The sequence below is a fragment of the Tenrec ecaudatus genome, chromosome 17 (genome assembly GCF_050624435.1).
Source record: "Tenrec ecaudatus isolate mTenEca1 chromosome 17, mTenEca1.hap1, whole genome shotgun sequence".
NCBI lineage: Eukaryota > Metazoa > Chordata > Mammalia > Afrosoricida > Tenrecidae > Tenrec > Tenrec ecaudatus.
Window position 1 is genome coordinate 40,287,503 of NC_134546.1, and position 26,649 is coordinate 40,314,151.

At 42.1% G+C, this 26,649-nt stretch overlaps 2 protein-coding genes across 3 annotated transcripts in view; one reads left to right on the plus strand and one right to left on the minus strand.

Moving 5' to 3' along the window:
* The first annotated feature begins 2,760 nt into the window (after positions 1–2,760).
* Positions 2,761–20,620, plus strand: MSH6 (mutS homolog 6). The gene is made up of 10 exons (XM_075535732.1): positions 2,761–3,093; positions 10,103–10,302; positions 12,398–12,561; positions 13,633–16,171; positions 17,089–17,354; positions 18,972–19,089; positions 19,331–19,420; positions 19,871–20,025; positions 20,123–20,322; positions 20,453–20,620. Exons 1-10 carry the CDS (start codon positions 2,852–2,854, stop codon positions 20,532–20,534), a joined length of 4,056 nt encoding a protein of 1,351 aa, XP_075391847.1. The 5' UTR covers positions 2,761–2,851; the 3' UTR covers positions 20,535–20,620.
* FBXO11 (F-box protein 11) overlaps positions 20,604–26,649 on the minus strand; it is an 86,932-nt gene continuing 80,886 nt past the window's right edge. For both annotated transcript variants that reach the window (XM_075535734.1, XM_075535733.1), the window contains exons 17-23: positions 25,950–26,026; positions 25,707–25,850; positions 23,854–23,964; positions 22,811–22,918; positions 22,468–22,576; positions 21,978–22,076; positions 20,604–21,895 (exon numbers count right to left, since the gene is read on the minus strand). In XM_075535734.1, coding sequence (XP_075391849.1) covers positions 21,766–21,895; positions 21,978–22,076; positions 22,468–22,576; positions 22,811–22,918; positions 23,854–23,964; positions 25,707–25,850; positions 25,950–26,026 — 778 coding nt within the window. In that variant the 3' untranslated portion in view covers positions 20,604–21,765. The remainder of the gene's footprint in view (positions 21,896–21,977; positions 22,077–22,467; positions 22,577–22,810; positions 22,919–23,853; positions 23,965–25,706; positions 25,851–25,949; positions 26,027–26,649) is intronic.

Consider the following 26,649-nt stretch of genomic DNA (forward strand, 5'->3'; position numbering starts at 1 on the left):
CACACGGGAGAGGGCATAGACACATGGATGCCCTGTGTGAAAACTGAGACCCATAACCTCGTCAGCCACAGCCCAGGAACAAAACTACAAGCCCCGCGCACTCTGCCCAGAACAGCCAACACTGGATCAGGCCCTTCTCTATGTTTTGCCCTGCCTTCCATGTGAGGGCCCACCAGAAAAAGTCCAATACGCTACCGCAAACGAGCCCAATGCTTCCTCGTTAGTTCACCTTCACCTGCATGTCAGCCTTCACCACTCAGCCTTACCTTTGGATCACTGGATGTTTTCCACGGCTTGTGTTTGATTCTCTAACACGAATGACGGTGGCTGCGCCCACTGCTATGGAGCAAGCACTGAGGAAATAGCTGGTTGCTTTTATTGATTCTTATTTAGGCGGTCTTGTGTTCACTTCCACATACAATATTTACCTTTGGGAGATGGCTAATTTCATCTACCGAGAGGTGGGACATTGGAAGATTTTAAGCTCTATGACTTCTCTTTAATGCTTAATGAATTTGTTAGTGCATATAAAGGTAGCCTCTAAAATGTGGTCCAAATAAGTCTCATTCAAGATAAAGGACAAGTTCAGGGAAGTAAAGTTGTCAGTTCCCTGTGCTGGGATGAGATCCCTGCTCTCCATCCCCCTCAAAGGATAGGTTCTGAACCAATGACAATTATGATCGATGTCAGCCAGGGTCACCCTTTCCTCCATGGGTCTTCTCCCAAACCGGATTATGAAAAATCATTAATATCATCAATGTTAATTATAGGCAAATATGGAGAAAATACAGTATAAATTGTTTACATGTAATATTCCTTAGGTCATATGAAAACAAAAAACTGCCTTCTAAAATCTTTCTACATTGAATTACATTAGTTACAACATTACTAGGAACTGAGTTTTAATTTTTTTCTCCTTTACTATTATCAAAAAAGTTGTTTCATCAATATTACTTACCACAAAATAGCCGAAACACCAGACAATTTGACCCTAGAGCCTATAAAACCATTGGCAATAATGAAAACTGCATACTTGCAGCACGTACAGGCAAAACCACATAACGTATCATTGTAGTTGGAAAAATATGATACTTCGGAGCACATTAAAAACAACATACCCATTGTCATTGAGTCAATTCTGACTCATAGCAACCCTGTAGGACATAGAACGGGCCCTCAAGTTTCCAATGCTGTAAATCTTTACCACCAGGGCTCAAATAAAAACTTTCAAAATCTACATTAGCACAGAGTTGTAGCTTTGTCCAAAAACTGATACACGTAAGATGGGACTGTTAAGCAGGTTTTGTGATTGCTGTTTTATATTGCTGATTACAGGGGTATTTTGTGCCAAGTAAATTTCTATTGAGACACTGGAGTTTGGGTGCCAACTCCCTAGGTATGATCTGTACAAGTTCACAACCTTGGTAACTCCATGGCGCAGGCTTGCTTTGACCAACATGGGGTTGAGAGAGCTGAACCCCACGACAGTTAGTGAGAAACCCATTAACCAAGTGCTATGCATGTTACTATTGGGAAAAGAAATTTGAATACTGTATGGATAAAAAGCTTTAGTGAGGAATAACAGTTTGAAACAGGCAATGCAAACTCAATGACAAAATGCTCCAAATTAGCTAGATGTTATTCAGGGTATTTATATACAGAAATATAAGGAACTAACAAGCAACCTTTCTGGAAGGCTATTTAGAGCTTTGTTTATTCAGTCTCAAATATTTCTGAGGCCCCAGAAGTTTTATTGTAACGATCATAAAACATATAAAAATAACTTCTCAGTAGCAGAGTAGCTCTTCCAGCTAACCTATCTAAAACCACATGTAACTAGATTTTGAGGCCATTGTGTAGAAGAGCATATTATTGAAAATGATGGTGGCAACAAATGTACAAATGTGCTTGATACCAGGGATGGATGTATGGATTGTGATGAGCTGTACAGGCCCCTAATAAAACGACTTAAAAAAAAAGGTGTATTTTTGTCATGAGTTTCCTGAAACAATCTGATTGTAATCTTAATCACATTTTTCCAGTTATACTTCTATAAACAGCTCCCCTCCCGCCTCCTTGATTTCTCAAGGGACAGCAAAAGTTTAACTGTTTAGTGAGTCTGCTCCAAGTGTGGGTTTGCTTGATGCTGACTCATAGCGACCCCATAAGGGCAGGGTCGAAATCTCCCTGTGGGTTTCCGAGGCTCTAATTCCTACAGGAACAGAAAACCTCGTCATTCTCCCGAAGAGTGGCTGGTGGTTTCGAACCATTGACCTTAAGGTTAGAAGCCCAATAAGGCGGACTGAATCCTGGTTCCTTTCTTGGGGACCCGGGCGGAAGTGCCCCTTTCCGCAGCCCTCGGGTGGCCACCCTGCAGAGCGCGCCTGGCACACTGGTCACTCGGGTACCCAGGGCGTTCGCGGCCCGCGGCCGCCCGCTTCCGGTCCAGTAACGGGGGTTTCCCCAGGCGTCGCGCCGCGGGCGCTCCCAACTTCCTGCCAGAGTTTTCCAGTCTGAACTCGACGGCCCGCTCCAGGGGGGCCCGGCCCGCCGTGGTTCCCGCCACGAGACGCTGGGGGCGGCGCCGGAAGTTCTGCCGCCCAGCGTTTCCGCCCCTCCCCTCCTCGCGCCCGCGTCCCGGGGGGCGGGGCCTGCAGCCCGCGCTGCTCCCGACGCCGCCTGCGCGCGCCGAGGCGCCTGCCGATTGGCCGCTCGGGTCTGTGTTTCTCCCGCGGAGGATCCTCCCCCCGCATTCTCCCCCAGCATTCTCCGCCCGCGGGAGCCGCGCGCTGGATGTGGCTCTGGTCGTCTCTCGGTCCGACGTAACGGCTGCCCTTCGGCCACCGTCGCTATGTCGCGACAGAGCACCTTGTACAGCTTCTTTCCCAAGTCCCCTCCGCTGAATAAAGCCAGCCAGGCCCCGGCCAGGACCTCTAGCGACGGCGACACTGCCGCCCACCCCCGGGCCTCGCCTACCCGCAAAGGGGATGCGGCCCGGAGCGAGGCCGGGCCTGGGCCGTTGGCGGCCTCCGCGTCGCCACGCGAGGAGAAGAAACTCAACGGAGGGCTGCGGACGCCGGGCGTCCCCGCCAGGTAGGCGGTGGGAGGCCGAGCGCGCGGCGTTCGGCGGCGAGCGCGCGGACCCCGGGTCCGGGAGGCTCGCGGAAGGGGGCCGGTGCGGCTAGGCCCTGGCTCGAAGGAGCTGGGGCTGCACCGTTGCCTTAGAAAAAGTGGGATGTGAGTTTGAGGGTGTAGTCTGAGAACGGGCAATGCAGAGGAACTAGACTGCGGGGAGCCTTGCCGAGTTCCGGCGCTTTGGAGGAAGAGAATGCACCGCCTGGCGGGCGCTTCTGGAGGAGGAAGGGGGAGTGCATGCAGTCAGTGTTTGGCAGAGTAGCCGCAGGCGGAGCTCGGCTTGGGGGGGGGGGGGCGGAAGAGAAGTGGTGCCAGCTCCGCACGGTGCGGGGAGCGCGGGAAGGCGGAGGAGCCAGCCCGCGGCGGGGGAGGGGTGGCGGGAAGGAGGAATGCCCTCGGGGAGGAGGAATGCGTGCATCCGGTAGGGGCGCGGCAGGCAATGGGGGTGGTTCCCTTAGTTCCAGGAAGGGACCCTTGGTTCACCATTGGGGGGGGGTCAGTTGACGCGTGCTACGTACGCTGGCTAGTGGAGAGACTGCTCCGGGGCGGTGAGCCCCCGGCTGGGTCTCGGGGGCCGTAGAGGGGCTTGGGCCGCGTGCCGAGGGCGCCGGGGGTGTGTGTCTTAGGGCGGATCTTAGAGGCGTGGCTGGATGGAGACGCGGAGGGAGGGAGCAGAAAGTGCTGGGACTGAGTTGGATCCTAGCACAGTGAAGACTGCACAAGGGCCGAAACAACTGGCAACGTTGTTTGTCTTTTGCCACATGTGGAAGCTTAAGAGTCTATTTGAGAGGTAGTATTTTATGGAATTGAGAGGGTCTCACCCCACTGGACCTGCTGCAGGAGCGTGTCCCAGGAGCACAAGTCGGATTCGGAAAAACGAGGCAGTGAAATTGAAGTTGATGGTATGAGGTTTTATTAGGGAACTTGCACACCGAGGTTGGTGTCCCAAGTAGCTCGCCATAGACGAGCCCCCACCCCCAGAGTTCTGTGCAGGTTGATATACTTAATACTCGTACACAATGATTTTTGCAAGGGATCAGGAAAGAAGTATTGTCTGTGATGGAGGCGCCCTGGTAGTACAAGTGGTTAAGCATGGGGCTGCTAGCGAAAAGGACATTTCGAACTACCCACTGTTGGGGAAAGATGTGTCAATCTGCCTCTAAAGATTGCAGCCTTGGAAACCCAGTGGGGTGGTTGTCCTGTCCTGTTGGTCTGGTGTGTGTTAGAATGAACTCTTTGGCAATGGGCTTGGCTTTTTGAGTCAGGTGGATGGAGTTTTAGTACTAGTTTGAATTGGCATTACAAACACAGGTCAGGTGTTTGGGGGAGGGGTGAAGTTGTCCTGGCCCGAGTGACTGTTCTGGTAGGTAGCCTGTCCCGGCGTCCTGTGTAGGATTCCTGCTAGATTGTTCATGGCCCTCACAGCGTGGGTCTCTAAAGGCCCTGGTTGGCAGGTGTGTGGATGCAATTGCCTGCCTTGAGATGCTATCATGGTCTCATGGGCTTCCCCGGCACTTTGAAGGGCTTGGCTGGCCTTTTAATGGAGTGCTAAGCGATATTTGGAAAAAAAAACATACAAGTTTCCCCTTTTGTCCAAAAGAGTGTTTTTATGAAACTGCTTGTAAACTAAAAAGGGGGCAAAGCAAAGAAGCAGTTGCCACTTATATGGAAAATGCTTGAGTGTTCCTAGACCCTCAATAACCAGCCAAATCATACTAATTAATTAACGTTAACACCCAGTGTGCAGACAATTCAAACTGGTGGCTTGATGCAGAGTGTAATTCTGGGGCAGGAGTGAAGGTGCTCCACCTCATTTCTTGGAATGAGCCCTACCTCTTTCATGCTCCTGCAAAACAAAGGCTCGGGGCTGGTTTCACTGTCAAGTCACTTTTTTTGTAAGTGAAAAATTCACTAGGCTTTTTCATTAGTGGAAACAGCTACTCATGCCTTTTTTAAAAGCAAAGTGGCATAAAGTGAATTTCCAATAAACAGTGGATCCCTGCCTGGGTCCTATTTTAGGCGCAAATTGGCAGACCTTTGAAGTACTGAGTAAGAGATGAGAGATTCAAAAAGAAACCCAAACAAACCACATTTAAGGTAGGAGAGAGCCAGTTAGTGGTTTTGAGTAATCCATTGAACATGCCCTGACTTCCAGGTTTCCTGTGAGAGCGCCTTGGTGAAGTTGTGGATCATGAGCTGGGCTACTCAGTGCCAGGTCAGCAGTTTGAACCCCCCAGCCCTTCAGGCGAGAAAGAGATACTGTCTCAAAAGCCCACAGGGCAGTTCTTCCACTCTGTCTTAGAGATTTGGTGGCAGTTTAGTTTTTGTTCTGTCGTGCTTCACTCTACACTTGGCCAGGCACAGCATCAGGCATTGTGGCTCCAAAATGGCAGTGCCCGACAAGCAAGGTAGTTCATGCTAGGGTGGTTTGTGTGTGTGAGCTGTGTGTACTGCCGTTAAATCGGTTCCCACTCAACCTGACCCTGTGTGGACATAACCAACCCCCCCCCCCCCAATCTGTGCCATCCTCACAATCCTTGCCATGTCCTTTCTCTCGTCCCTTGACCCCTCTGTAAAGCCAATGTCTCTCAAGGGACTAGTCCCCCTGACAGCATGTTCACAGTATGTGAGAGGAACCCCTTTCTGAGGAGCATTCTGGCAAATCTGTACTTCTAACAGTCCACAGTAGGCTGGAGAAACTTCACCGACACCAAATTTCAAAGGCATCAGTTTTGTCTTGGTCTTCATTGTCCAGCTTTCACACACCCATGAAGCTGTTGAAAACACCAGGCTTTAGGTCAGGGCAGTCGACCTAAACACCTTGGGGGATATCCAGAAACCTAATAACAAAGGCCGAGCTTGGGCCTAGTTTTCCCACTGGACTTCATCGGAACAGTTGTGGGGCAGTCCAGGCCTTCCCGTTTGTCATTTAGATTTCCTTTTGTTTGCCCAGTTGTCTAGGTCTTTGTCATCTAAATACGATGCAGATGACTTCTTACTTTGGGTGGTTCTTTGCTCCAGTTGATGGCAACTTTTGTGAAAGGAGGCAGCCCAGGGGGACGGATGCAGCCTATCTGCTCACAGTCTCTGAACTAATATAGAGTCAGGGTCAGAATGGACTTATTAACCTCCCTGGCAGTCTAATTATGTCAGTAACTTTGTACCCAAAGCGGTATTGTTTTGCATAAAATTTGTTGTTTTATATTGTAGGCCTGTAGTTCTTAAGAAATTACTCATTTTAATCTCTAGTATGATAAACTTCTGACAGTTAACATTTACCCCAAGCCACACTCGGAATTACCACCAGGGAGGTTAACAGAAGATATTTATTAATAAATTAGTGTAGTTTTCCAGTTTCTCCTTGTAGTTGATACTTGTGGTTTTGTTTAAGAATCCCATAGTGGAGGTTTGTGTGTTAGACCCCTAGCTGAAGTAGGCTGGCTGGTTGGATGCTGGCAGAGGATGTGGGGATAGGAGGGATTTAGAGGTGGAGTGGCGATTGAGAGAATAGACAGGTGTTAAGGGTGTTCTTGATTGTGAGAGGTGGGCTAATGGGAGTAGCTTGACACTTGTGCTCTGAGCCTCCTGCTTAATACAGACCAACCTTGGAGACCACCAACCTTGGAGTGTGCTTTGGTAGACCACTGCAACATGGCCGACCGGTCACACAACCCTTTTGGTTTCCAGCTGCTTGCAAAAGTTACGTTTCTATAATACTGTAGCCTAGTGAGTTTGCAATGAGCCCAAACCAGACTCGGTGCCATCAGTCAATTCTGACTCCTGGTGCCTCAGTAGGATAGTGTAGAACTGCCTGTTCTTGTAATCTTGATAAGAGCAGAGAGTCTCATCCTCATCTGGCTCTCTTAGAGCCGCTGGTGGTTTTGAACTGCTGACTTTGACAGGTTAGCAGCCCTAACGAGGAATCCATTATGCCAGTAGGGCACCTAAGACACACACACAAACCAGTGTCAGTGCAGAACCTATCCCAAATAGCTCAAAGGTGGAAACAGGCTAATGTATATGTACACTGTTGAATGGCCAGGAGTGCACTATACAAAGGGATTTCCAAACTTCAGAAATCTTCATTCCATTTTTTCATGAACTCTATGAAGCGCCCCCTTGTACATAAAATGGAATGCTTGCTACTCAGCCGTACATGATTGTACAACACCATGGATGTAATAAATGAAGTCTTGTATGCACATGCCATAACATAGCATACCGAACCTTGAAAACCTGCCGAGTGAGATAAATCACTCATGCAAAAGGGCAAGTACTGCATGATCTCACTTAGATGAAACACCTAGATTAAGAACATCTGCAGTATAAAGTTTTATTAATGGTTACGAGAGGCAGGAGGCATTGTTGGGGAGCAGTGAGTTTGTTTATGGTGATGGAAAATTTGACATTGCTTATTGGTCGTGGCTGCACATGACTCCAGCAGTTACTAGCACTATTGTACAAAGGAAAAATACTGAATTGATAAAGGTGTGACCAATGGATACAGAGGTACGCATATTTAATACAGTGCCTGCAACAAGGGGCTCAAACATGGCAGCAGTTGGGCAGGAGGGCCCAGGACCTGGCATTGCTTTGTCCATGGTGCTGCTGCTATGGGTCAGAACCAATTCAATGGGCCCCTAAAACAATATATGTAAGAAGATTTTTTAACCAAAAAATAAAGGCTTTTAAAAATTTCGTAACGTTCTGCCCTAGTTTGGGATGTTGACTTAGTTGTCTGAAGTTTTTTTATAAACAGTGTTGCCTGACTAATACTCTAGCGTCTAACACAGGGGTCCTCAAGTTCTTCAAATGGGCCAGTTCACTGTCCCTCAGACCCGTTGGAGGGCTGGGCTATGGTTAAAAAAAAAAAAACTGAACAAATTCCTATGCACACTGCACATACCTTATTTTGAAGTAAAAAAAGAAATGGGGCAAAAACACCTGGGCCGCAGTTTGAGGACACATGTAAAAGAAAATTGAGGGTTATTGTAGACTCACTTTTACAAATTAACTGGTTTTAATTTCTGTAACTAGTTAAAAAGTGTGCTTTTACTGTCAACTTTGCCATGCTGGGAGTGGGGCCTTTTTCAAGCTGAACTTCGGGAATGTCCTTTCATTCTCATGACAACGTGTCCCCTCTTCAGAGAACCCCAGTTTCTTTCTGCTGCTTTTCTAGGGTGATTTAGGAACTGTACCAGAGTCCAGTTCGGTGGATGCTGTGAAGGTGTGTGATGGGAGGAATTAATTTACTCTTCAATTACTTCTTTGCTAAGTGCCGAATTTAGTTAATAGAAGACTCCCTTTGGTATTTGAATCTTTTCTCTCCCCCCCCCCCCTTTGGTTAATTTAGAATGTTATTTCACAATGTTTTGTTTTGTCCTTTAGAACCGAACCCAATTTTTTAATTTATAGGAGCAAAATTTTTTTGCCATTAAATTGGACATCTAAAAAATTGAAGTGTAGATGTTATGTATATGAAACTAAAGCAAATTCTAGTGGGGCTTTGGAGTACACCAATTCTTTCAAAACCTAGTTCAATGAAACGCTAGTCATAAAAGGTCAAGTGATGCTTGTACTTCGTGAAACACCTCCAATGGGCAGCTGTAGAGAGTGGTCCCTAGGAGGAGGACTGGGACTTAGGTTTGGGGGGTGGGATGGAGTGCACTGAACTTCGGTTAAGGTGGTGGAAAAATTTAGCAAAAGACAGTGGTGATGATTGTACAACATCATGGATGTAATTAATGCCACTAAATCAGACATGTAAAAATGTTTCAATGGCATCTTTTTTGTTATATACTTGATAATTTTTTTTATATCTATAGTTTTAAAAAAAGTAGTCCCACACGAGTGGTATTGGAAGTTTTGGGTACGGCCAGTAACAGACACCAAGGTTATGGTCTAAAGAGGATGCAAAAATTACAATTTTTAAATATCTGTTTTCTGATTTTTTATTTTGTTAAGTTCTGTATGTATTTTTCTGAGCTTTCATAGTCTATAAAAGCCCTAGGAGAGCCACCCCCCAAAAAACCCAACTACCATCTAAACCACTAGTCTCAGAAACCCACAGGGGGTCGTTATGAGTCAGCACGTACTCTTTGGCAGAGAGTTTGGGTTATAAAAGCCCTAATAAAACAAAATAGGGCATTTAAAATACATCAGAACTGTAGAAGCAGTTATAAAATCATGGTGGAATCTCATTTAAGTAAATCATAAGATAATTCCAATATTTATTTTGATATTTTTTCTTTGGAATTTATGGATGCTCATTGTCTTTAACAATAAAGTTTTTCTTTTGTTTTCCTATTGGGTTTACATGGCATAGGGATGATGCCTGTTAATTTTTATCACTCAAACCTGATGGGGGAATTGTCCCGCCCCACAGGGTTTCCAAGGCTGTCCCTTGTTAAGGGAAGCTGCCAACTGCCACATCTTCCTCCTGTGGGCACCTGGTGGAGGGAACTACCCACTCTTTGTTAGCAGCTGAGCTAATACCAAGCTAACACCAGGGCTTGGATTAATTCCCCTTTTCTAAAAAGGACCACTTCCCCCTTATTAGAGCGTTTTAAGCACTAGAGAGGCTGTAAATATAGTTAGCATGTAATGTATACTGACAGTGTTTTTAACAGCAGTAAATTTGTAGGGTTGTGTTAAGCATAAAGCTACATCGAGGGTAAGGTGATATTGAAAATTATTGTATAGACAGTTCAATTTATATGCAAATTTTTGGCTTTCCACCAGAATTCTGCCAGTTTTTAAAGCTTTGAATGATTCATATGAGAACTTAATTGCTTGTTTTTAACAGGATTGTGATTTTTGTGTTACCTAAATATGTTTTTGGTTTTTTTAAAATCATGAATTACAGAAGATTTCAGAGGTATCTGAGGGTACTTTTTGTATTTTTCTGTAGCCTGATGCTCTTAAGGCAGTTTGACCAAATACTAACCAAGTTACCTTTTGTCAACAGTGCTTATGATTTCACGCCAGGTGATTTGGTTTGGGCCAAGATGGAAGGCTACCCCTGGTGGCCTTGCTTGGTTTACAACCACCCTGTTGATGGAACGTGCATCCGTGAGAAAGGGAAGTCAGTCCGAGTTCATGTACAGTTTTTTGATGACAGTCCAACAAGGGGCTGGGTCAGCAAAAGGCTAGTAAAGCCATATACAGGTAAGAGCGAGGGAGATCCTCCTCCCTTGAGTATCAAGCGTAGTGAAACGAAATGTATTTGTAGGAGCGGCTGTTGAGTGCACGTCTAAACTTCTGGCATCCTAGGGGAAGGATAATAAAATGGGGATGGTCTTCAGCCAGTAGAATGGACTTTTTGTTTTTTTGGCATTTCAGTGATTTACATCATGATGCCCACAAAGGAAATTTAATCTTCTGACTGGAATTAATAATCAAAATACTAGATTCTGGCATGAAGAAGAGGTATTAAAGTGTCTTCATTTTAAAGAATCCAAAAGAAAAGCCTTGTAGTCAGGGTACTTAGCCTTCAAAATCCTCTGACCCCTGGACATGGCTAAGAAGCGTGGTGCATCAGACTTTCTGTAACCAGCTTTTGCCTTACTGGCTGGCCTTATCACGAGCATCAGTAGGCTGGCTTAGGCCAGCTGCGCAGGTCAGCCTCCTGAATTTTGCAGTGCTTGCCTGCAGTGTATTGCAGAGGACTGAGTATGAGCAAGTCCTGTTTCGTTATCCTCAGACTATAGGCTCCTTAGTTGCTGAATTCAATCATGTAGAACCAGGACAAGGACCAATTTTCTAGAAATCTCTGAGAAACATGCCCTTGAGGCCATAGTATTCTACTCAGAAACAGAACTTCCAACTCCCTGCCATTGAGTTGACTCTGTCACTCTGTATAGGAGTACAAAGCCATGTCTTTCTCCCGTGGATGGGCTGGTGGTTTTGAACTTATGGTTAGCAGCCCCACTGCCATGGATCTTCCATAGAGTGTAGAGAGGGAAGCTGAAGCGTTGATGGAAATCTAATAGTAACGCAAGAGTAGGAATAGAGAAAGCTGGTTTGCCCACCACTAATTTTCTGTGTCACCATGGCCAAGCCAAAGTAATTTATTTCCTGAGAGTTTACTCAGAGATAAAATGAAGAGGTTGGGCTAGAAGGGAGATGAAGCCTCTTCAAAGCAGGACTAATTGTGAGGTTACAAACCTAACTTTGGAACGAAAATAACTATCTTGTGTTTTGTAATCTATATTTGTCCTGTGTATTGAAGGCCTTTGAGTTGTGTCATTCAGATTGGTGGTTGGAACAGGGTGTAGTAACTAGGTCGTGGGGAGGGAGCAGGGGTGGGTCCTGCTGCAGCTGGCACGTCAGAAAAAGTTGAGAACCACCACCTTCCTGGCCAGTTTTGCTTGTAGCAGTGTGTAGTGTAGCCTTGGCATATCACTTATTTTTTGGCAAGCCATGAAAGTTGCTAATTTCTTGGAAGTGTAGGTTGTCCTGTACAGAAAGTAAAGGAAGGTGGTACCTAATGTTTTGAATCTGTTAAATCTGGCAGGAGCTCAGTGGCAGTGGGTATAAAGCATACAAGTATATTCGTGCAGAAACCAAACACAGACATTTCTGGCTTTGCCTCTTAAGTAGTAGCTTAATATATTAGACTTGTGGTATTCTGTGTGGTGTCTGCAAATAGAAGTATCATCAATACTAAAACTCTTTTAAATGAAGGGAAATTTTCAAGCAGAGCAAAACATTTTGAAGCAGCTCTTTTGAAAAATAAATTTTAACATGTCCAAAGTGTGAAGTTGGCTATCCCCACAAGCTTATATGGTCCAATAAGCTAGATGACTGGGTCTTAAAAAAAAAAAAAAGAAAAAGAAAAGCCCTACCTACCCGTGGGACAAAATAAATTTTAACATTTTAGCTTCATTTAATGACAATGGTAGTCTTTAGCTTCCTGATTAATTGCTCATACAAAGTCTTAAGTACCTCACTTGAAGAAGCACATGCATACTTGTGTAGTGCTAGTGTTTTAGGCCACTAGAAGAGACTTAGTGGCCCTTGGTGACCCAGCACTTAAAGATTAATTTCAAGGAGTAAGTAATTGCAATTTAAGTGGTATGTAGTGTTCCCTGAAAATTCCTTCCTTTTGTGTTTTATTGTGATCTATTTCCTAATAAAAAGTAATGGGTTATTAAATATATATGTGATTTATTGCCTTAGGCCTTTTCCATTAAGGAAAGTATTAGGGGTTAAACCAAACATACAGCCAGTACTTATTTGTAAATACATGTTTTTTCCCTAGGTTCAAAAGGAAAGGAAGCCCAGAAGGGAGGTCATTTTTACAGTGCAAAGCCTGAAATACTCAGAGCCATGCAACGTGCAGATGAAGCCTTAAGTAAAGACAAGGTTAAGAGGCTTGAATTGGCCGTGTGTGATGAGCCCTCGGAGCCAGAAGAAGAGATGGAGGTGGGGCATTACAATTTGTTAGGACTCATTGTGCTTGAATCAGTTTTGATTCCTAGTGACCTGTTGGACAGAAACAGAACTGCTGCCCTATAGTGTTTCCAAGGCTTTAAATCTTGGGAAGCTGATTGCCACATCTGTGTCCTGTGGAGATGCTGGTGGTTTGAACCACCAACCTCTAGGTTCACAGCTGAGCACTTCAGCTTTGTGTGTTAGGAGGCTGAAGGGAAAGTAAGGCATATTGAAGTAACATCTGTTATATACTTGTATATATGTATATACACAGAGAGGACAGGTATATTGTTCTAGTAGATTGCTGACATTTTGGTAGCTAGCAATATTCAGAATGGTAATGACTCGATATTTAAATTGGCCGTGTACTCTAGTGGTAGGCTTCTGTATGACAAAGTATAGTCAGGTCCTCCAGTCATCCAATCCAGGCTTATGCTTTCTGGTGTATTCTGCATTGCCAGTAATAGATGTTAAATAACTTTGAATGCAAATTTTATTGATTCATTTAAAAATAAATGACCGTTAATCCAGAACTTAAGATTTAAAACTTGAAGATCAGGAAATAGAATATGCATCAGAGGTTTAGAACTGGGTTATCCAGTCAGAGATCCACTAACAACAGGACGGTGACCCATGGTAGGTAGTCAATGGAACTTGTCCAGGATGAGTAGAAGCTGGTCTGGAGATTTGTGGAGCACTAGAGCCATTGTGATTTTCTCCAGATTGTGTAATATAATTAACGTCAACTGAGAAGATTTGAAGTTTATTTCCACAGCAGTAAACTTAGCATCTATTAGTACGAGTGGTATATGGCTTCATAGCAGGTATAAAGTGTGCTTTAAACCACACAAATTTATTCTGCACTGCAGTGTGAAAGTTTACATTTCTTGAGGGGGGAAAAGTTTCTCATTTTTAGAAGGTCTTTTTATATAAGGGAGCTTCAAAAAGTGTTTTTTGGGGGGGAAGGGGAATGGAATGAAAAGATAATGGAATTTTCCCTAAACTTTTTTGAGCCCCCATACATATGAAATTGTGTTTAATACTATTTCCTCTCTGCGGCAGGTGGCTGTAAGCAATGCTGTAGAGAAGCACGAAGAAGATAATGCAATGGAGAGTGAAGAGGAGGTGCTGCCTAAGATAGAAGGACCTAGGCGAAGTAGCCGCCAAGTTAAGAAACTGAGAGTCCTATCCGACTCTGAGAGTGACATTGGTGGCTCTGATGTGGAATTCAAGCCAGATGCCAAGGAGGAAGGCAGCAGCGATGAAGCCAGCAGTGGGATGGGGGACAGCGAGAGCGAAGGCCTGTACAGGCCTGCCAGGGTCGCTCCAAAGCGGAAGAGAATGGTGGCTGGAAACGGCTCTCTGAGGAAGAAAAACTCAAAGAAGGAAGTGCCCCTAGCCACTAAAAAAGCAACTGGCATTTCACCAGAAACCAAGAACAATTTGGGTGCTTTTGCTGCTCTTCAAAGTTCTGAATCCCAAGCCCATACTAGCGGAGGGGATGACAGTAGCCGCCCCACTGTCTGGTATCATGAAACCTTGGAATGGCTTAAGGAGGAAAAGAGAAGAGATGAACGGAGGAGACGGCCTGATCACCCTGAATTTGATGCGACCTCACTCTACGTGCCTGAGGATTTCCTTAATACCTGTACTCCTGGGATGAGGAAGTGGTGGCAGATTAAGGCTCAGAATTTTGATCTTGTCATCTTTTATAAGGTGGGAAAATTTTATGAGTTATACCACATGGATGCTCTCATTGGAGTTAATGAACTGGGCCTGGTATTCATGAAAGGCAACTGGGCCCATTCCGGTTTTCCTGAAATTGCATTTGGCCGGTATTCAGATTCCTTAGTGCAGAAGGGTTATAAAGTGGCACGAGTGGAACAAACTGAGACCCCAGAAATGATGGAGGCGCGGTGCCGGAAGATGGCACATGTATCGAAGCACCATAGAGTGGTGAGGAGGGAGATCTGTAGGATCATCACCAAGGGTACACAGACCTACAGTGTGCTGGAAGGGGATCCCTCTGGGAACTACAGCAAATACCTTCTTAGCCTCAAAGAAAAAGAGGAAGATTCTTCGGGACACACTCGTGTGTATGGTGTATGCTTTGTTGATACTTCATTGGGAAAATTTTACATAGGTCAGTTTTCAGATGATCGCCATTGTTCCAGGTTCAGGACTCTAGTGGCACACTATCCTCCAGTACAAGTCTTGTTTGAAAAAGGGAACCTCTCAACAGAAACCAAGATGATCCTTAAGAGTTCATTATCTTCTTCTCTTCAGGAAGGGCTGATACCAGGCTCCCAGTTTTGGGATGCAGCCAAAACTTTGAGGACTCTCCTAGAAGAAGAGTATTTCACAGAAAAGCTAAATAAGGACAGTGGGGTGATGTTGCCACAGGTGCTTAAAAATATGACCTCAGAATCCGATTCCATTGGCTTGACACCAGCAGAGAAGAGTGAGTTGGCCCTCTCTGCTCTGGGTGGTTGTGTTTTCTACCTCAAAAAATGTCTTATCGACCAGGAGCTTTTGTCAATGGCTAATTTTGAAGAATATATTCCCTTGGATTCTGACATCAGTGCCATAAGACCTGGTGCTGTCTTTGCTAGAGCCAATCAACGAATGGTGCTAGATGCAGTGACATTAAACAACTTAGAGATTTTCCTGAATGGGACAAATGGTTCTACTGAAGGGACCCTGCTAGAGAGGATTGACACGTGCCATACTCCTTTTGGTAAGCGGCTTCTAAAGCAGTGGCTTTGTGCCCCACTCTGTAGCCCTTTCCCTATCAACGATCGATTGGATGCCATAGAAGACCTCATGGTTGTACCTGACAAAATCTCTGAGGTGGTAGATCTTCTTAAAAAGCTTCCTGACCTCGAGAGGCTGCTGAGCAAAATACATAATGTTGGCTCTCCCTTGAAGCTCCAGAACCACCCAGAGAGCAGGGCTATAATGTATGAAGAAACAACATATAGCAAAAAGAAGATAATCGATTTTCTTTCTGCTCTAGAGGGATTCAAAGTAATGTGCAAAATTATAGAGATAATGGAAGAAGTTGTTGATGGCTTTAAGTCTCAGCTCCTCAAGCAGGTAATCACTCTCCAAACAAAACATCCTGAAGGCCGTTTTCCCGACTTGACTACAGAACTTAACCGATGGGATACAGCCTTTGACCATGAAAGAGCTCGGAAGACTGGGCTGATTACACCTAAAGCAGGATTTGACTCAGATTATGACCAGGCTCTTGCGGACATAAGAGAAAATGAGCAGAGCCTCCTGGAGTACTTGGAGAAACAGCGCAGCCGTATTGGCTGTAGGACCATAGTCTACTGGGGAATTGGTCGGAACCGGTATCAGCTGGAAATCCCAGAGAGTTTTGCCAACCGTAACTTACCAGAGGAATATGAGTTGAAATCTACCAAGAAAGGCTGTAAACGATACTGGACCAAAACTATTGAGAAAAAGTTGGCTAACCTGATGAATGCGGAAGAACGAAGAGATGTGTCATTGAAGGACTGCATGCGGCGGCTATTCTATAACTTTGATAAAAATTACAAGAACTGGCAGTCGGCTGTAGAGTGTATTGCAGTGCTGGGTAAGACTTTAAGCAGCTTCTTGGGTTTGGGATGTGTGTGTTCTCACTAGGCAAAGTTGCTACTGCAATTTTAAATTGTTCACTTGAAACTTGTTTTTAGTTACAAGTAAGCCTCTGGCCTTCAGTCTTAACATCAGATTGATAACAGATCTCCAGTACAGACCCCAACAACTGTCATCAAGCTGATTCAGACTCACCATTACCCTGTAAGACAGGGTAGAGGTGCCCCAAGTGGGTTTTCGAGACTCTCTTCCCACTAAGAGTGCTGGTGGTTTTTGGGGCTGCTGATCTTGTGAGCAGCCCAGCACAGCCCACATCACTTCTTGATGCACTTATAGCATGTATATTTGTATTTCACTGAATTCAGATGCATGCACATTTCTTACTTCCCTTGTTCTCAATCCAGGTTAGCATACTTTAAAAAAAAAGCTTGGTAGCTTTTTCAGCTTCATGAATAATTCCTTCATAAAAGTCAACAGCCAATTTAACTGGAGCCTAAGCTCCATTACAGTTTAAATACAGCAACCAGTTTTCTCAAATTTGTAACATGAAAATGGACATTGCTCTCACTTTCCAGAATAGAAAAGGTGTGCATGCTGTCTTTACTATAATCTAAAATCCTTACCCAGCACAAGTGTTCCGATTGGTCATTTTTCTGCTCAAGGTATAAATGGGAAATTATTAGTCATTTTATTACCAGTGTTAAAATGAAGACAAAACACCAAGGCGGATGAGGCGATCTCACAAGCGGCCTAGGCACTGTTAAGAGTGCCAGAGAGAGAGCTGCTGTGCATCGCAACAAAGCATGAAGAACATGCCTCGAGCGAAACATTTTGAAGTTTCTGTATGACTTGGGTCTTTGTGTTTTACTTTGCTAATAGTGTTTAAATACTTTGCTTTTCATCCCTCTTTCACAGATGTTTTGCTCTGTCTGGCTAGCTACAGTCGCGGGGGTGATGGTCCTATGTGTCGTCCTGTAATTCTCCTGCCAGAAGGTGACACACATCCCTTCTTAGAGCTTCAAGGATCACGGCATCCCTGCATTACAAAGACCTTTTTTGGAGATGACTTTATTCCTAATGACATCTTAATAGGCTGTGAGGAAGAGGAGGAAAAGGACAGAGCTTTTTGTGTACTTGTTACTGGACCGAATATGGGGGGCAAGTCTACACTCATGAGACAGGTAAGCTATCAAAAGGTCATTTGTTATATTTTAGGAATAGATATATTGTATATTTAGGCAAGTCTTTCACACGTAGCATGAGTTAGATAGGTGACTATATTTTAACTAGGAAGCAAAAAAGGATTTTTTTAAATTAAAAGATTGAAGTTTTGGTTTATCTTATCTGTTAACTTCTTGTTATTGAATTTAGACTCAGGTGATCCCACATTTGCAGAGTAGAGCTGTGCTCCTTAAGCTGATGGGAAGCCAGGCTTTTGCTTGTCAAGGCCCCTTTCGGCCAGAAGTCAGCTGTTAGCATTTGCACAATCCAGACACTTTTGCCTGATGTTAAAACCCACTGTCATTGAGCCCATTTATTTCATTCACAGATACCGTATAGAAGTGTTTCCCAAACTGTATTGCAAAAGTAGATTCCCTCCCCCGCAAAGGGAGTGGTAGGCCAAGTAAGTTTAAGAATCCACATTAGGATTTCTGAGGCTATAGAACACTTAAAGAACAGTGTTTGAACTGCAAACCGTGCGGCTCAGTAACAAAAGGGATGGGTTGAGGTCATGATTTGACTTGACTTTCATTATCATAATTTTCTTTCTCTATGTATATTATTTCCCACTTGGCCTTTGTATTTTTATTAATGTACACAGAGAAAGAAAATTAAAATAATGTAAAGTGGTAGGAAGGGGAATCAGATAAGGATTAAACACTGTCTAGTTTATTTTCTAATTGATATTTATAGGCAGCTATGTCTATAGGAAATCTGTAGATTTCATTGTATGTCTTTATTATTCTTATGAAAGTCCTAATGCAGAATTACTAAGGTAGGGAAAGAAAATTCATGTTTAGGGATAAGATGGTCTTGTGGCTATTTGTTGGGGGTAACCCCAAGATACCCAGCATATTTTCAAAGCTATGCATTTCAATGTATTTTTTTCTACAAAGCCACCTTAATACCTTCAAAGTACTCTCCATTATGACTGATACATCTGTCAAATCTGCAATTCCATTCTTGGAAATACTCTCTTTGGATGCTGATACACACCGCTCTCCTTCCCCTCTGGTACATCTTCAAATCACTCTCCTTTCATGCACTCCCCATCTGCCACAGTTCAGGCTGTATCGCACAGTTAGGCAACTAACAGTCTGACCTGTGGAATGAACTCCAAATGCATTAGCCCCTTCCTTCACATCACATCTGTTTTTGGGGGGTGCCCCCTCATATGGGATAGACTGCATGCCCCACAAAGCCATAGTTAGTCCCCATGCACCACACTTCTAATAAGTGAGCTGGGCCCTAAAAGTGCAGTTGATTTTAAGTAGTGGTATTTTTTCAGAGTTCTCAGGTAATTTTACTGAGTTTAGCTAGAATCACCAGTTATTTAGCATGCAGCTTGAAGGTTTTAAGGCCAGTTAAATCTTAACTCTTGTACCTTCTCTAGGCTTCCCACTCTAGCAAATAGGTGTAAAAGCAGAACCTACCTACCTTAGGGCTTCAGTCATTTTAGAGTTCATAAGAGAGAGAGAACTATGTTTATAGGTTTGGCTTACTGTCTCATCCTGATAAGTTGTTTGTATAGGTCATTTAATACTGGTTATAAAAGGTTTTACCTCCCTTACTCACAGGCTGGCTTGTTAGCTATCATGGCCCAGATGGGTTGCTATGTGCCTGCTGAAGTGTGTAGGCTTACACCGATTGATAGAGTATTTACTAGACTTGGAGCCTCAGATAGAATCATGTCAGGTGAGTGATCATTTTGTTTACTGTGATACTTTGTTTCTGTATTTTAAATGATAGACAGCTGTGTAATCAAGATCACGGAGTTGTTTATGAGCCATTTGAGTTTGATGGTTTTTAAATTTTCTGGTGTTAATCAGTATCACATTCAATATTAAATCTAACAGTACCTCAAGATTTCAGTGTTTTGAGTCTAAGGGTCAATTGTTATTCTTAAAATGAATATCTGTTTGTGTTTGTTTCAAAGGGGAAAGTACATTTTTTGTTGAGTTGAGTGAAACTGCCAGTATACTCTCACATGCAACAGCACATTCTCTGGTGCTTGTGGATGAATTAGGTAAGACATTAACATCTTTGGTAGGTAATTTAAAAAACATTACCACAAAGAAATGCTTTTCTGGAAGGTTGTCTGAAAGTTTGGCCCTTCATTGATTCAGCATGTCCTTAGAGCAGGGATTCTCAATCTTCCTAATGCTTCGACCCTTTAATACAGCTCATGTTCTGGTAACCCCCCAACCATAAAACTATGTTTTGCTGTTATGAATCGGGCAACCCCTGTGAAAGTCGTATCCCCACTGCGTATGTGGGTTGAAAACCACTGCCTAAGGACATTGGTGGAGTACGACCAGGGCTGGCTCCTTAGTTCACTAATAGGAAGACTAGTAGAATTTCTCTATTTTCTATTTCTGTTTCCCCAAGAATGTTTTTGTACATTAATTTAATATTGCTATTTCGGGGTGGGGGATTCTTTCTATAAGGTGCATCTTTTTTTTTTTTTTTTTTACAGGGCGAGGTACTGCAACATTTGATGGGACAGCAATAGCAAATGCAGTTGTTAAAGAACTTGCTGAGAATATAAAGTGCCGAACATTGTTTTCTACTCACTACCATTCATTAGTAGAAGATTATTCTCAAAATGTTGCTGTGCGCTTAGGACACATGGTACCTGTAAACTATTTATGCAAAACCAACCAAGTCTTTCAGGGGAATCAAATTGGGTGCACACTATGTTTAACAAAGTATTTTTTTCTTACAAAAGGCATGCATGGTAGAAAACGAATGTGAAGATCCCAGCCAGGAGACTATTACCTTCCTCTATAAATTCGTTAAGGGCGCTTGTCCTAAAAGCTACGGCTTTAATGCAGCAAGGCTTGCTAACCTTCCAGAAGAGGTTATTCAAAAGGGACACAGAAAAGCAAGAGAATTTGAGAAGACCACAAAGTCACTGCGGTTATTTCGGTAACTATAATGGTCATAATTTTATCACACACCTGATTTTTTTTAGTAGGGAGTACGGGGTGGGGGCAGCAGAGAAAAATGATACCTGGTGGAAATTATTAATCCTCAATTTTTGTCTTTGTTTCTTAAGGGAAGTTTGCCTGGTGAGTGAAAAGTCAATTGTAGACTATGAAGTTGTTCACGAGTTGCTGACCTTGATTCAGGAATTATAGAACACATTTGAAAAGTGTTGACTTTTGACAAAGGTGGTAAATCCAGACACCATTATGATCTAATAAACTTTATTTTTTAAAAATGACCATTTTTCCATTTTCTTTCTAGGAAATTAAACCCTTTTAATTCTTATCTACCTTCTACATAATGGTTATTGAATACTCCACAATATATTAAGTCTAGATGTTATGGTACATGCATACACTTTCAGGCTGTTTATACCCACTGTCACCAATACACATAAATGGGGGGGGGTAAGCTATGAAACTGTATAGGGCTGTATATATACTTGTCTCAGCTTAATGCAGGAAATCATTTTAATTCCCAGCAGTTTTGTCTAAACTGTTCAAAAAAAAACTATGAACAGAGTTCAAATACAGGACTGTTTTGAAGAGACTTTCTAAAGTGTACTTTAAAACATAGTAGTTTTTACCTTTCACAAAACTGAGTTACAAGAATACTTTTGTTTTACAGTGCATCCCTTCCTAGGAAGTCTCATTAAAACACTCGTTCTAGGGGTGGTTTTGAATGCTGCACAGGGAAGGGAAGGGAAGGAAATAATAGTACTTTTCTTAAAGGATACCAGAAACATTGCTGGATATAATTTAAGATTAGTGTTTTCTCTTTCATAGAAAGAACGTACATACTGGGACATGAGTACAGTTACAGCAAGTCTAGGTGTGCTAACAAAACAGGGCACATTCAAGTACAATAAGATTTTGCTTGAAATTAAAAACAAACTACATGAGATTAAAGCATTAAAATCATATTTCTCAATCTGAATACATGTTAAAAAAATCAAAAGAAACGCAGAAGTGCTAGCTCACATTTTTACCATATTACAAAAGCAATTGGTACCCATGTCCATAAAGGCAGCAACAAAGCTGCTTGTCTATTGAAGATACTACTGCAAATTGGACTGCATTCAATGCTAGTTGTAAAAACACCAGCTTTTCAGAAGCTGGTATCTGTACAAAATTGCAGCTTATTTTCTTCACTTCTGTCCCTTCAAAAGTCTTTACACAGTAATGCTAAAACACCCAGCTTTGATATCCTGAGTCAATATATTGCCACTTTCTTTTTGGTAGCTTGAGCTTCATAGTGTCAACTGACCTCGTGTGTCCAAATAGTTTCTTCCTGTAGCATGGGCAAGTATTTTAAATCTTCTTCCAAAAAAAGTTTTTAAGTTATGATGTTAGAATGGCAGGACATATTCTTTAGGGAAGGAATTCAGTTGTGCTGCAAAGTATTAGATTCTATAGGTGGAGCAGAGTCATATAGTGTATCTGTGTCATGTGTGGGCTCACCAGCTAATGTACAAGGATTAGACAGTGTTCCAGCACCACAATCACAGAAAAACCTAAAGCAAAACGAAAACCCAAAAATTAGGAAAGTTGGGTGGAAAGTAATTGGGTGACATAGCAAGCAAGTGTGGTACATACCTATCATGTCTTATAAACTCTACATCGTGTCCCTGATGGCACTTCTTAATGCAGTTCACACATATGGCATTTCGATCTGTGGTGTTACAAGTGTGACATCTGAAAAGCAAAAGCTTACATCATTTTTCTTGATCATATAATTGAAAATAACGAAAAATACATTACCCTATGGCCTTTGGCTTACAGGACCAAACCTGGGAAATTTATGTGGTTAGTGCTACATTCCAGATTAATTTGGAAAAGGCACTTTAATGGAATAAATGGCTTTGGTTTTGGTCTTGTCTCTTCTGAGGAAATCGCTAAGTTGTGGAAAGGTAGTCAGATTTTCATCATGAGAGCATCACTCCCAGAACTAGGCTGTATTGAATGAGTTTTGAGAACATAGTACAGCCAATCACCTCTCCTTTAGCTTACATATGTAAGGGAAATAAAAGTCACTAAAATGGTATTAAAAATAACCATTTTTCTAAGGACACTGATTGAGACATACCTGTAGAAATCATGCATGGGATAGCTGGTATAACTGGATATTTTATATAAACATTGGCCTCTACTAACAGCCTTTTCTATGGCATCTTGATTGTTCATTATTTTATTATCTGTAATGAAAGAAAGATTAAAATTCTAGGTGATTAAAACCTGTAGAATTGTAGAACTATTCTAATGAAGCAATTGCAAGAAATCAGCTAAGAATTAAGATTAGTTTTCTGTAAGATGTTGCAACGTGAATAGCGACAGGAGTTACTGAGAAACAATGGTTGCTGCTGGTCATCTTTTCATGATCTAGTGTGTGTACAGGCAGACAAGAACACTCCTCCCCCCACCCCACATACCTTTCATTGTCACATTAACACCAGATGCTAAAAATAAGCCTCCAAACCGGTTGTTAAAAATCTGATTGCCTTCTAGTGTTGCAGTTGCATGATTTGTTATTTCAATACCTAAAATAAAGTTTACAAACAGTAGATACTATCACTTTAGTTCTTTCATAAGAAGCCTGAAATACAGCATATGCAGAAAACTGGCCCTTTTTAATATAAAAACTAACACCTTGACATCTATAGCAATACAGGTGCTTATTTCAATCAATACAATTCATTTTACTGCAATAAAGTATTGCTAATTAGAATGAAAATGGTGAAAAAATTTTAGGTTAAATGTCATCAATAGACATTTCAGTTTTTGAAACAAAACCACTTGTACACTTTAGTTTTTTCCATAGCGCTGTCCTTGTAAGCTGTGTTCAACATCACAACCGTTTTCTGTGACATTTTTCCTGAGCAAGAAACACAATCTCACAGCTGCACACTGTTCTCTTAAATTGGCCACCACAAAAAAGGAGGTTCAAGTAAAAATGAATTCCTTTGCAAACTAAGGGGGAGGAAAATGACAAAAAGTCCAGAAGTATGTCTACATAGATGGCAGCAGAGGATGGTTACATAGGCAAAACCTTTAAATGTATATGCATGGTACTTGGGCTACATGATTTACTAAAGTAGTTGCCACTGAGTTGACAGTTGTGACTCCATGAGTGGGGGAAGTAGACTGTCTGGAGTGTGGGAAGTAAACTGTCAGGTCTTCTGAGGAACTTCTGGGTGTACTCAGTCCCAAGCCTTTCAGCAAATGGCTGAGTTACTTAAATGTCTGCTGGGCACCTACAGACTGTGGCAGCACTGTCTCAGAAGTCTTGAACAGAAAGACGAATAGTTCTTTTAAGTGCTTTAGGGGGGAAGCAGCTAGAACTTAGCTAGGTGCTCGCTCTTCCTAGCAGTGAATAGCCACTTTGGCCAGCACTGTTTTGACAAAAAGAGACCGAGCACCAAAAGCCAAGCATTACAGTTTCACAGGAAATAAGCCACTATTGTGAAATACAAACCTGCAGCAAATCCATCAAATATTCTGTTTTTCCTTAAGACTGGGTGGCTGTTAGTGCTGATGAGAACACCTGCTTGAGCATTTCTGAAAATATCATTTTCTTCAAGGAGACCTGTAATAAAATATATCCTTAGTGCAAAATGCAAACTTTACAGCCAAACCAAAGTTCAGAAATATTTACGGTAGAACTAAGCCCCAAACTGTAAGCAAAGGGAAAGTCACCACTGTAACCGGTACCTGAAAGTTCCATGACAGCAGGACTAGGCCTAGGTGAGTTAAACTGAGTTCCTTTCAAATACTTCTAGAACTTTTGCATACTCTTGTGTTTTTAAGTCCTTTAGCCTCATTTCCCAATTAATCTCCCCTTCCATCTTTTAATCTGCTACATGATCTTTAATACTGGAGTTCTTACTGATCATGCCACTTCCCAGAACTATTTTAAGAAAGTTAAAAAAACAAAACTTGGCACACCTTTCTAAATATTGCCTCAAGGTAATCCTTTGTCTCACTACACCAGCTTATTGCTGAGTATGCTATTTATTTTTATCCCTAATATTTTTGGTTTAGATTTCCTTGCATTCTTTTCCTCCTAATGTCACTCCCCTTTCCATCAAGTTTAATTTCATTTGGTAATATAAAGATATATATATATATCCCTCTCTGTATGAGGGGGCTTCAAAAACTTCTTTTTTTTCCTTTAAACTTTTTGAAGCTCCCTTATACATCGATGATGTTGCTGATTCTAAAACCTGCTTCCTAGCTTAAATAATTACCTTCTGGTAATAAGAATCCTTTTATTGGGGGCTCTGCTTTTACATCCATTATCACAATCCATGGATTCTCAGATTTTCCATTAAAACGGTTCTATTTTGCTTCTGTAACAGAAGCCACTTAGTGATCAAGTCAGAATCCAAAGTACCTCCTCTCACTGTTTGATCAACCCTCTCATGTTGCTTGAGTGCTTCACGTGGATCTGCTTCCTCCTGTTTTCCTCTCATGCTCGCATCATTTCTTGCCTGAATTACCACCAGTCCGCGCCTCTCATCTTGTATTTTACCACTTCCTCAAGTGTTTAGAGCTCAAACGCAGTTGTCTGCCTCAATTTTTAGAACCCCTTGCCTACCAACTCTAAACTTCCTCTCATCTTGTTTACAATGTAATACTCTATTACATTATACTTCTGTGCCTGAAACTGCTTCCTCCACTTACTAATTAGATTCTAAACCCTATGTGTTCATCATTCATAAGATTATCAACACTAAATTGTAGTAATAAATGTTGCTGATTGACGGTGATAAATTTGTACTCAACATTCTTCCTAGACTTCTTTTACCAACAAACTTTGTAAGAACTGTGAAACTTTGGTTTTCATACATGACTGGATACTAAACCAGTCATGCCTTGGTTTCATTAATTCCATTTTTCAGCAAAACTGGAAACGGGTACAAATTCATACTTGTGTATACACTGTACTTTCTCACATATAAATCTATATAGCTTGCTGTGGAAGTTTATTACAATGTTACTATTCTAAATAATGAAAGGTCCAAATAAACCAATTGTGCCGACTTTTTTAAAAAAAAAGCTTTATAGAGAGCTGTAAGAGCCCCTAATAAAATGATTAAAAAGCAAAACAAAACCCAAAAAAACCCTCAAAAGTTTATGGACACTGTCAAGTCAAAATGGCTACAAAAGAAAGGGGGGAAAAGATCTGTGAACTTTAGAACTCTAGGTACTAATCTACATCATTCTAAGATTTCAGAAGGAAAATGATCAAGGTTCATATACAGATTAATTGGCAATGAGAATAATAATAGAAAATTGGATTTTTCACTAATGCAAAATTAAGAATACCTCGACCCCCATTAAATATGCAGATGCCACCATCTCTTCCATCATGGATTTTATTTCTTCTTAGTGTAGGATTGCTATCTGTCTTAATCCACACTCCAGCCATTGCATTGTCAAATATTTCATTGTCTTCTATACAACCTAGACCTAGAAATAATGCAGAAAATGTAGGTAGAGCTTTAGGATTTACATTTCTAATGTCCACTAACATTAGACAAAGAGATGAAAGTGACTGACTGAACATACCGGAATTATAAACTAGAATTCCACCATTCTGTCCTCCCCAGATTTTGTTGCGTCTAATTTTCGGGTTACTTCCAGTCCTGTGGTAAAACAGACAAGAATACCATTTTAATTGCTTCTACTCATTCTAATCATCTCCGCGGTTACATAAGTTAACAGTATAATCCACATCAATCATAGTAAAAATCAGCTATTCAGTTACCCTTTGGGGGGGGTGGATTCAAGACTAGCACTTCCTATGTAAAATGATGTATTTGCATATAACCTCCATACAGTCCTGTATATGTAAAGTCATTTCTAGATTATTTGTAATACCTAATACAATGTAAATGCTGCTTATAAAGCACTGGTCACGGCCTCTAAGTCTCTGAGGGATTGTTTTCCCTTTAATATTTTCAACCGTTACTTGATGAATATGCAGATTTAGATCCTACTGATATGGAAGTCCATCTGTCCAGGGGTGTACCTCACAATGTTCTAGAATGTGTTAGTTATGTATTTCCCACAAAACACATATTGCAATAGACTATTATAAACCAAACCAGTTGCTGTCTAATTGATTTTGACTTATAATGACTCTTCTCACGTGTAAAATTGTATTCCCAAAGGGTTTCCGGTGGAAGTAAATTGCTGGCCATTTTTTGAGGCACGACCTAGTAATACTACTGTTAATTGTTAGGTGCCAGTGAGTCCATTCTGCCAC